The 11166-nt window shown below is 43.8% G+C and overlaps 1 protein-coding gene across 1 annotated transcript in view; it reads left to right on the top strand.

Annotated features, from left to right (window-relative positions):
- The window catches only part of Bub1b (BUB1 mitotic checkpoint serine/threonine kinase B), a 45761-nt gene that overhangs the window by 4830 nt on the left and 29765 nt on the right, over positions 1-11166 (top strand). Inside the window, exons 2-5 of the mRNA XM_013010006.1 lie at positions 2128-2276; positions 2752-2811; positions 3612-3756; positions 10377-10573. Of these exons, the coding sequence (XP_012865460.1) occupies positions 2128-2276; positions 2752-2811; positions 3612-3756; positions 10377-10573 (551 nt within the window). The remainder of the gene's footprint in view (positions 1-2127; positions 2277-2751; positions 2812-3611; positions 3757-10376; positions 10574-11166) is intronic.

Raw genomic sequence — 11166 nt, 5'->3', positions numbered from 1 at the left:
CGGGCCTGGGCGCGTCGTGTCGCCGGGCGTGCCCGGGAGCGGGTCGGACCGCTGGTTCTGGGGGAAGTTAGACAACTTAACAGCTTCCAAGGAACCCGCGAATCCACGCAGCTCCACGGAGGGAGATGGAGGGATTGCGACTCAAGGCCGTTCGGCGACCAGCACCACCAGCCCGGGCACCCGGGGGCTCACGCCTGGAATCCCAGCTACTCAGAAAGGCCAAGCTCCGAGGATCACGGTTCGAAGCCAGCCCCCGACAGGAAGGTCTCCTAGACTCTTCTATCCTCCAGTAAACTGGCAAAAATCGCTGGAAGTGGTGTTGTAGGTCAAGTGGTAGAGCTCTTAGCCTTTAGCACAAAAACTGAGGTACGCGCGCGCGCACACACACACACCCCGCAAAAATAAAAATGAATTCCACAAAACATACTTTACGTTGCTTACTAGTGTCATTCTTTTTTATGGGGGGGGGGTCGGTCATGGGACTTGAACTCTGGGCCTAGGCACTGACCCTCAGCTCTTCAAATCAAGGCTAGTGCTCTACCACTTTGAGCCACAGCGCCACTTCCGGTTTTCTGGTGGTTGCTTGGAGATAGAGTCTACCGACTTTCCAGTCCTGGAGCTGACTTTGAACCGTGATCCACAATCTCATCCTCCTGAGTAGCTAAGATTACAGGCCTGAGTTATCCGTGCCAGACCACAGTTGCTTTATTTTGCCTTGTGTGTGTGTGTTTGATACTGTGTTAGAACTCAAGAACCTCAGAACTATGAGGTTTTTCTTTGCCCATGACTGGCTCTGCCAGCCCAGCTCTTTGCTGCTTAATTGGAAAAGGATTCTTTCAGACTGTTCTGCAAGGTAATCCTTTTTTTTTTTTTTTTTTGGCTGTTGTGGGGCTTGCACTCTGGGCTTGGGCACTGTCCCTCAGCTCTTCAGCTCAGCCACAGCACCACTTGTGGTTTTCTTTTTTTTTTTGGGTCCGGTTGTGGGGCCTGAACTCTGGGCCTGGGCACTGTCCCTCAGTTTTTCAGCTCAAGGCTAGCACTCTACCACTTGAGCCACAGCGCCACTTCCGGCTTTTTTTTCTTTTTGCTTATGTGGTGCTGGGGAATCGACCCAGGGCCTCATGCTTGCAAGGCAAGTGCTCTACCACTGAGCCACCTTCCCAGCCCACACTTGTGGTTTTCTGATGGTTAATTGGACATAAGAATCTCAAGGACTTTTCTGTTGGGGCTGGCTTTGAATCATGATCCTCAGATTTCAGCCTCCTGAGTAGCTAGGATTACAGGCCTGAGCCACCAGTGCTGGATTTAGCAAAGTAATCCTTGAGGTCTCAGTACATTACAGGCATGAGCTAGATAGTACTGTATTTTACCAATTCTGGGGCTTGAACTTGGTCTGGGTGCTGTCCCTGACCTTTTGTGTTTGTGTAGCTCTCTACCATTTAAGTCACACCTTCTTTCTCAGCACCACATAAACAAAAAGAAAAAAGCCGGAAGTGGTGTTGTGGCTCAAGTGGTAAAGTACTAGCCTTGAGCTGAATAGCTGAGGGACAGCGCCCAGGCCCAGAGTTCAAACCCCATGACCAACCAAAAAAAAGGAAATTTCCTTTGCCCTACTTGAATGACCAATGAAGATATAAGTCCCATTAGCAAAGTGAAAGGGGGTAGCACTTCTGCTTTTTTAATTTTTCAAATTTGTAGCTCTTTTAGCTTTGTTTGTTCCTTCCTTTAACTCTTATAGTTCTATCAACAAAACTCTTGCAAAATTTTCTCTTTATCATGTAATACTACAGTCATAAATTTAGAAAACAGGTGGCAGGCTCAGAGGCTTAGTAGTATAATAATGTGGATAATGTGCCAATCCCCATGTGCAATCCAAAAATCATGAAACAAAACAAAAACATGAAAACATTGATACAATCTATTTTTTTGGGGGGGTCGGGTCGTGGGGCCACTTGAGTCACAGCGCCACTTGGGGGTTTTTTCTTTTTGCTTATGTGGTGCTGAGGAATTGAACCCAAGGCCTCAGGCATGCAAGGCGAGCACTCTACCACTGAGCCTACTTCCCAGCCCTCTACAATCTATTTTATAATAATGTTGATATCAGATTTATTTTGTTTGTTTCTTCACAGTGAAGCCATGTCCATGGTAGGAGATGAATGGGAGTTGAGCAAAGAAAATGTACAACCTTTACGGCAGGGCCGGGTCATGTCCACACTTCAGGGAGCTTTGGCACAGCAGGAATCTGCCTGTAACACTACTCTTCAACAGCAGAAACGGTGTGTAGTATGGTTTGGGCTCTACCTGTAATCACTTATCCTCAGCTGTGGTAGATAGTATGAATCTGTTCTATGCAGGATAGCATAGGAATGTTCTTAGAAAATGAAGGGAACAGGCTACGTGAAATCTATTCCCAATACACTGCAACCTTCTAAAGGGCTCAAGTACTGTGTAAAGAACAAAGGCTATAGGATTTCATTGATTGTTGGAGATGTGAAACTCTTATCAACAAGATTTTGTTGTTGTTGTTGGTTGTGGGGCCTGAACTCTGGGTCTGGGCAGTGTCTCAGCTTCCTGATTAGCTAGGATTACAGGCATGAGCCACTAGCTCCTGGCTATCTTTCTTTCTCTTGAACAAACTCTAGTGTAGTTATTTAGAACAGTATTGAATACTTCCATATGAATATGGAAGGGATAGTTTTTCATTTTATCAGTGTTGCACATACTGACTAACATTTGCTGTTGAAATTTCAGGGCATTTGAATCTGAAATTCGGTTTTATGCTGGAAATGACCCTCTGGATGTTTGGGATAGGTGAGTATTTTTATTTACAAGGGCAATAGAACCATTAACAGATAATTCCTAATGGACTTATTTCTCAAACTGGGAATATGGAAGAGTGTTGTGTCAGAGTAGAAAGTAGTGTCTTGTGGGGGTACAGAGGCCTAAAAAAGTTAAAATGTGTTTCCCTGAGTCTTTTTGTTTTTGTTTTTTAAAAAGTGCTGAGAATAGAAGCTAGGATCTTGCATGTATTAAGCAAATGCTGCACTCAGCACTGAGTTGTACTCAGCTTCCCTGAGTTATTTAAAAATGGAAGAAGTTTAGAGATTATGGCATGCATTTGAGCAAAACCTTACTAAACCTATATCCAGTCTCCCCAGAAGTATGTTTTAGATAACTTTAGAAAAATCTGAGAGATATAGACTTAGGGTATGTCATTAAAGATTGCTTAAGAAACATACTTTCTGGTTTTGTTTTTTTTTTTGGTTGGTTGTGGGGCTTGAACTCTGGGCTTGGGTGCTGTCCCTGCACTCTTCAGCTCAAGGCAAGCGCTCTACCACTTGAGCCACAGTGCTTCTTCTAGTTTTCTAGTGGTTTATTGGAGATAAGAGTCTCACGGTCTTTCCTGCCCAGGTTGGCTATGAACCTCGGTCCTCAGATCTCAGCCTCCTGAGTAGCTAGGATTACAGGCGTGAGCCACTGGTGCCTAGCTAAGAAAAACTTAATTTCAATGCAGTAATATTTCTGTGGAAAAATGTGGCATGGGTCTCAAAACCAGAAGAAAAGTACACATCCAACTCAAAATATGTTTTTTTCCTTTTCTTCCAATTCAGATATATTAACTGGACAGAGCAGAACTACCCTCAAGGAGGGAAGGAGAGTAACATGTCAACATTATTAGAAAGGGCTGTAGAAGCTCTACAAGGAGAAAAGCGCTATTATAGTGACCCTAGATTCCTCAGTCTCTGGCTTAAATTGGTAAGTCTTCCTCAAGTGCCATCTATCTAGATTTCAAATACTAACCAAGAGCCTTTTTCTTTTCCTAGAGCAATTCAGTATTAAAAAGTAAATTCTGAGCCATTTAGTAGATGGTAAATTTATTTAACAAATCCTTCTTATTTGTTAAATTAACTCTATGTAACAGTGGGCTTAAATATAAAGTTTTATGCCCTTTAAGACTGATTATAGCCAGAGGCTGGTGGCTCACGCCTGTAATCCTAGCTACTCAGGAGGCTGAGATCTGAGGATCGCGGTTCAAAGCCAGCCTGGGCAGGAGAGACCGTGAGACTCCTATCTCCAAAAAACCACCAGAAAACTGGAAGTGGCGCTGTGGCTCAAGTGGTTGAGCACCAGCCTTGAGCTGAAGAGCTGAGGGACAGCGCCCAGGCCCAGAGTTCAAGCCCCACCACGGGACCCCAAAAAAAAAAAAAAAAAAGATAAGGGAAAGTCAGACACCGGTGACTCACGCCTGTAATCCTAACTACTCAGGAGGTTTAGATCTGAGGAACACAGTTCAAAGCCAGCCAGGGGCAGGAGAGACCGTGAGACTCCTATCTCCAATAAACCACCAGAAAACCGGAAGTGGCACTGTAGCTCAAGTGGTAGAGTGCTCGCCTTGAGCTGAAGAGCTGAGGGACAGCGCCCAGGCCCAGAGTTCAAGCCCCATGACCGACCAAAAAAAAAAAAGACTGATTATAAGGTGTATAGATGTCTCATTGAGTAAGTGTTGTGTTTTTTTTAAATATTGGGCTATATAACTACCAGAAGGGTCATGCTGGCACCAGCACTTACTTGGTAGTGGGGTAAAACTTCCTCACAGTTTTAGTATCCCTAATCTTTATTAGAATCATCACCACTTAAAAAACCAAAACGATGTTAAAATGATGTTTCTTTTTATCTTTTGCCAGTCCTGCGCTTAAACTCAAGGGCCTGGGCACTGTCCCTGAGCTTCCTTTGCTCAAGGCTAGCACTCTACCACTTGAGCTACAGTGCCACTTCTGGCTTTTTCTGTGTATGGGGTACTAAAGAATCAAACCCAGGGCTTCATGCGTGCTACACAAGCACTCTACCACTAAGCCACATTTCCAGCTTAAATGATGTTTCGATAGGCACCAGTGGCTTACTATCTGTAATCCTAGCTACTCAGGAGGCTGACACCTGAGGATTGTGGTTCAAAGCCAGCCCAGACAAGAAAGTCGATGAGAGTATCACCAATAAACAAAAATCTGAAAGCGGAGCTGAGGTAGTAGAGCACTAACCTTGAGCAAAAAAGCTCAGGGACAGTACCCAGGCCCTGAGTTCAAACTCCAGGATGAGCACCAAATGCTAATGGATTTACTAGGTTGGAGGTTGTGATTCCATGGGGCACACCAGTAGATTTTGTTTTGATCATCTTTTTTTTTTGTCAGTCATAGGGCTTGAACTCTGGGTGTGGGCACTGTCCCTCACCTTTCAGCTCAAGGCGAGTGTCATAGCGCCACTTCCACTTTTCTAGTGGTTTATTGGAGATAAAGAGTTTCAGGCACTTTCCTGGCTGGGCTGGCTTTGAACTGTGATTCTCGATCTCAGCCTCCTGAGTAGCTAGGATTACAGGCATGAGCCACCGGTGCCTGGCTTGTTCTTCATCTTATCCAATATTCTAACATGTAATTAATTCAAATGTTAGAATAGATGAGCCGCTAAAGTAACTTAATCCTAGGAGTCTGATGGTTATAATTGGAGTTATTAAAAGTAACAAGAATACTTTTTCTATTCATTTACATCGACCTGGTGTAATAAAGAACACTGACACTGTCATGCTTTTTACATATCTAAGGCTCAGTGGTAGAATGCTTGCATTGGGTTCCTCAGTCCCACTCCCACCCCCAAAAACCTAAGACATCTTTTAGATCACTGAAGGAATGTACAATTGAGATAAGTTTAAAATAAGTACAATAATTGAGAGTAAGCATTTAGAAACTTTGGTTAACAGTTTGAGCTAGATATAGTTCATCCTGATAATCCCAGCATTTGGGAGGCTGAGACAGGATTGTGAGTTTGAAGACACTCTTGAGTCGCAGCACAGTAAGACCCTGTGCCATAAACAAAAAACAAAAGATGTTTCTTTGACTGAGATAGTATGTCTATGCACAGCATCCTTTTTTAGTAACTTCTGTGTTTATTATATTTTACAAAAATGTATCTGCCCAGGAAAGCAAAAGGAGTAACATTGTCCAAAAAAGAATTATACTCATTACCTGACTTATGAAATAGTAACCCCTCTGTATAACACCTTAATAATAACAATAAACTTATGTTGAAGAAAAGAGTGACAGTTAAAAAGTATACATATATATCAGTCCACAATAAAATGTACATGCAATAAAATTGGCCCTTTATCCCAGCAGTCTCCTGATAACCTTATTATATACCAACCTCCCTTTTAGTATTTGTTTTAAGAAACTGTGACTTGGAACACGGAACAGTGCTTCAGTAGTTCTGTCGTGGTTCTGGTAGTTCAGGCATAAAATACTGGTGCAGGAGATTGTATCTTTTTCTTTTTCTTTCTTTCTTTTTTTTTTTTTTTTGCCAGTCCTGGGACTTGAACTCAGGGCCTGGGCACTATCCCTGAGCTTCTTTTGCTCAAAGCTAGCATTCTACCACTTGAGCCACAACACCACTCCCAGCTTTTTCTGTTGATGTAATACTGAGGAATCAAACCAAAGGCTTCATACACGTTAGTTAAGTACTCTACCACTAAGCTACATTCCTAGCCGCTGGAGATTGTTTTTTTTTTTGTCGGTCGTGGGGCTTGAACTCTGGGCCTGAGCGCTGTCCCTCAGCTCAAGGCGAGCACTCTACCACTTGAGCTATAGCGCCACTTCCAGTTTTCTGGTGGTTTATTGGAGATAGGAGTCTCACGGTTCCTGCCCGGGCTGGCTTTGAACCGCGATCCTCAGATCTCAGCCTCCTGAGTAGCTAGGATTACAGGCGTGAGCCACCAGCGCCCGGCTGGAGATTGTTTTCTACTTGTTTAGTGGAATGACAAATTATGCTTCTGTTGTATTAGAAACGGTAATTCAAATTATAACCCTTACTGTTTATTCCAAATATGAACTTGTTCCCTCTCCACCCTTCCCCTTCCATCTCCTCTCTCCCCATCTTTTTTCTTTTTTTAAAAAAAAATACTTTTTTTGGTAAAAATGCTGTACAGAGGGGTTACAGTTACATGAGCCAAGGTCATGAGTACATTTCCTATCAAGCATTGTTATCTCCTCCTTTGTTTTTCCCCTACCCTCCTTTCCCTCCCACCTCCACAACTACACTGTCCCCTTCACCCTCTCCCCACCTAAATTGTAAAGTTTCCCCATCTTTTTTCTTTTGTCCAAGACCAGAATTCAAACTTGATATTTAAAGTTTGCTTTTGCTCATTGATTGGCACTTTACCACCTGAGCTACACCTCCAACCCTGGACTTGCTATTTAAACTTCCATTTCAATATGTTTTGTGATATTGAACTTATGGCCAAATAAAAAATTGAATTATATAAATAAAAAAGAAAAATGAATGATATACTGTTAAGTGGAAAGAAATGAAATTTTACTGTGACAAAACTGAAAGTGATAATGTCAAAATGAAGAAATACAACAAATTTTTTTTTGTTTTGCCAGTCCTGGGGCTTGAACTCAGGGCCTGGACACTGTCCCTGATCTGCTTTTCCTCAAGGCTAGTACTCTACCACTTGAGCCACAGCGCCACTTCCAGCTTTTTCTGTTTATGTGGTACTGAAGAATTGAACCGAGGGCTTTGATACATGCTAGGCAAGCACTCTACCACTATGCCACATTCCCAGCCCCAACAAAATGTTTATAGTGTGAGAATTCTTTCCTACTAAAATTGTCTACATTATGTCTGATCTCACAAAGTCCCTATTTATATATGTATATATTTAGCATTACCAGAGATTAAACTCAGAATCTTTCTTTTTTTTTTTTTTTTTGGTTGGTCGTGGGCCTGAACTCTTGGCCTAGGCACTGTCCCTGAGCTCTTGAGCTCAAGGTGAGCGCTCTACCACTTGAGCCACAGCGCCACTTCCGGCTTTTTCTGTTTATGTGGTGCTGAGGAATCAAACCCAGGGCCTCATGCATGTAAGGCAAGCACTCTACCACTGAGCCACCTTCCCAGCCCCATAAACTCAGAATCTTTTTTTTTTTGGTCCGGTTGTGAGGCCTGAACTCTGGGCCTGGGTGCTGTCTCTCAGCTCTTCAGCTCAAGGCTAGTACTCTACCACTCACCACTTTCGGCTTTTTTCTTTTTGCTTATGTGGTGCTGAGGAATCGAACCCAGGGCCTCGAGCATGCAAGGCAAGCGCTCTACCACTGAGCCACCTTCCCAGCCCAAACTCAGAATCTTTCTAATGTTAGGCAAGGACTCTTAACACTTGAGCTATGTCCCCAGACCTTCTTTTTTTTTGGTCGGTCATGGGGCTTGAACTCTGGGCTTGGGCGCTGTCCCTGTGCTCTTCAGCTCAAGGCGAGCACTCCACTGCTTGAGCCATAGTGCCACTTCCGGTTTTCGAGTGGTTTATTGGAGATAAGAGTCTCACGGACTTTCCTGCCCAGGCTGGCTTTGAACCGCAATCCTCAGAACTTAGCATCCTGAGTAGCTAGGAATACAGGCGTGAGTCACCAGCACCTGGCTACCCCAGACCTTTTATTTCTTTTCTTTTTTTTTTCCCACCAGCCCTTTTATTTCTATATTTTGTCTTTTGAGTAAATGGTACTAAGGTTTTTGTTTTGTGTTTTGATCGTGGGGGCTGAACTCTGGGCCTGGGTGCTGTCCCTCAGCTCTTCTGCTCAAGGCTAGTATCCTACCACTTGAGCCACAGCACCACTTCCAGCTTTTTTCTACTTATTTGGTGCTGAGGAATCGAACCCAGGGTCTCATGCATGCAAGGCAAGCACTCTACCACTGAGCCAACTTCCCAGCTGCCCTAAGGTTTTGAACTCAGTGCTTTATGCTTGCTAGGCAGATGCTATAACTGTTTGTCATGTCTACAGCTCTTTTTTACTGTGGTTATTGATTTTGTTGATGGTGGTCTGGATCATTCTCTATGGTTCCCTCCCCCCATAATTAGAATAATTGATAGGGCCCATACCACTATAGCCACGCTTTTTGTGTCCAGGTGGGCCTGGAACCATGATTCTAAATCTCAGCCTCTAGGTTAGCTAAGATGACAGGCCTGTACCACCACTCCCATTTATTGATTGAGATGAGGTATCACAAACTTTCTCCTCGGGTTTGCCTCAAACCACAATCCTTGTGATCTCTAGTGACTATGTTTCTGAAATAAAGTTTTGGGGGTTTTTTTGTTGTTTTTTTTTGGGTCTGGTCACGGGGCCTGAACTCGGGGCCTGGGCTTTGTCCCTCAGCTCTTCAGCTCAAGGCTAGTGCTCTACCACTTGAGTCACAGTGCCACTTTGGGCTTTTTTTTTTTGTTTGTTTATGTGGTGCTGAGGGATCGAACCCAGGGCCTCAGGCATGCAAGGCAAACGCTCTACCACTGAGCCACCTTCCCAGCCCTGAAATAAAGTTTTGATAGCTTTTCCTGGACTGGTCTCCAACTTGAGATCCTTCTGTCTCTGCTTCCCAAGTCTGATTGCTGGCATACCCTACCATGTCTGGCTGAAAGTCCTTTTTTCTTTTTTTGGTCGGTCATGAGGCTTGACCTCTGGGCCTGGCCGTGCTGTCCCTGAGCTCTTCAGCTCAAGGTGAGTACTCTACAACTTGAGCCACAGTGCCACTTCTGGTTTTCTGAGTGGTTTATTGGAGATAAAAAGTCTTACAGACTTTCCTGCCCGGGCTGGCTTCATCCTCAGATCTCAGCCTCCTTGAGTAGCTAGGATTATAGGCATGAGCCACCAGCACCTAGCTCTAAGTCCCTTTTTAAATACAAACTTGGCCAAGTCTTTCCCTTACTTACGACTATACCATTTGAAGCATATATACACTACTGAGTAAATTCAAAATAGATTAATTTGACATTTATAGACCTATCTCAGCCTATTTCTTAAGATTCTCCTCTTGCCTGGACCTCAATATAGTTTTGACCTCCTATCTTGCTTTTCTCTGGTTAGAATGCCCTTTCCTTCTTATTCTACACCTGATCAAAGTCCATTTTTCCTTCAAGGCCAAAGCTCAAATGTCACCCTTTGTTTCCCATCCTTATTTCTTTGAACTCTAATTTTTGTTCCTTTTGTGGATCTTCCAAGTACATCCTTTATGCTATTAGATTATTTTCTTTTTTTTTTTTTTTTTTGGTCCGGTTGTGGGGCCTGAACTCTGGGCCTGGGTGCTATCCCTCAGCTCTTCAGCTCAAGGCTAGCACTCTACCACTTTAGCCACAGCGCCACTTCCGGCTTTTTTTTCTTTTTGCTTATGTGGTGCTGAGGAATCGAACCTGGGTCCTCATGCATGCAAGGCAAGCATTCTGCCACTGAGCCATTCCCAGCCCTATATTATTTTCTTCAATGCAGGAAATGAATGTAGTATCTGCAGGCATTGTCTTGTACATAACAGGCAAGACTTGGTTAACTGTCAACCCCTTCTATTTGTTACAGGGGCATTTATGCAATGAGCCTTTGGATATGTATAGTTATTTACACCATCAAGGGATTGGAGTTTCACTTGCTCAGTTCTACATCTCATGGGCCGAAGAATATGAAGCCAGAGAAAACTTTAAGAAAGCAGATGCAATATTTCAAGAAGGAATTCAACGAAAGGCCGAGCCACTAGAAAGACTACAGTCCCAGCACCGGTAAACAGCTTTTCTGCAACTTGTCCTCACCTCTTCTTTCTTCCTTATATTTTATTTTTGTTTGAGACATGGACTTGAATAAACTTTTGCTTATTGGCTGGCACTCTCCCACCTGAGCCACCTCTCCAACCTAGCAACTCTTACTTAAACTAAGAAATAAATGGTCTGTTTGTATCTGATGTGTTGGCAAGTTTAGTTTTTGGGTTTTGTTTTTGTTGTCGGTTGTAGGGCTTGAACTCTGGGCCTGGGCTCTGTCCCTTCACTCTTCAGCTCAAGGCTAGCACTCTACCACTTGAACCACAGTGCCACTTCCGTTTTTCTGGTGGTTTATAGAAGATGAGAGTCTCATGGATGTTTGCCCGGGCTGGCTTTGAACTGTGATCCTTAGATCTCAGCCTCTTCAGTAGCTAGGATTACAGTCATGAGCCACCAGCTCCCCGCAACTGTTTAGTGTTTTTTTTTTTTTTGGGGGGGGGTCCGGTCATGGGGCCTGACCTCTGGGCCTGGATGCTGTCTCTCAGCTCTTCAGCTCAAGGCTAGCACTCTACCACTTGAGTCACAGCACCACTTTCGGCTTTTTTCTTTTTGCTTAT

The sequence above is a fragment of the Dipodomys ordii genome, unplaced genomic scaffold (assembly GCF_000151885.1).
Source record: "Dipodomys ordii isolate 6190 unplaced genomic scaffold, Dord_2.0 Scaffold11, whole genome shotgun sequence".
NCBI lineage: Eukaryota > Metazoa > Chordata > Mammalia > Rodentia > Heteromyidae > Dipodomys > Dipodomys ordii.
Note: the sequence above shows the minus strand (reverse complement) of the source record. Positions and strands in the feature narration are given on the sequence as shown.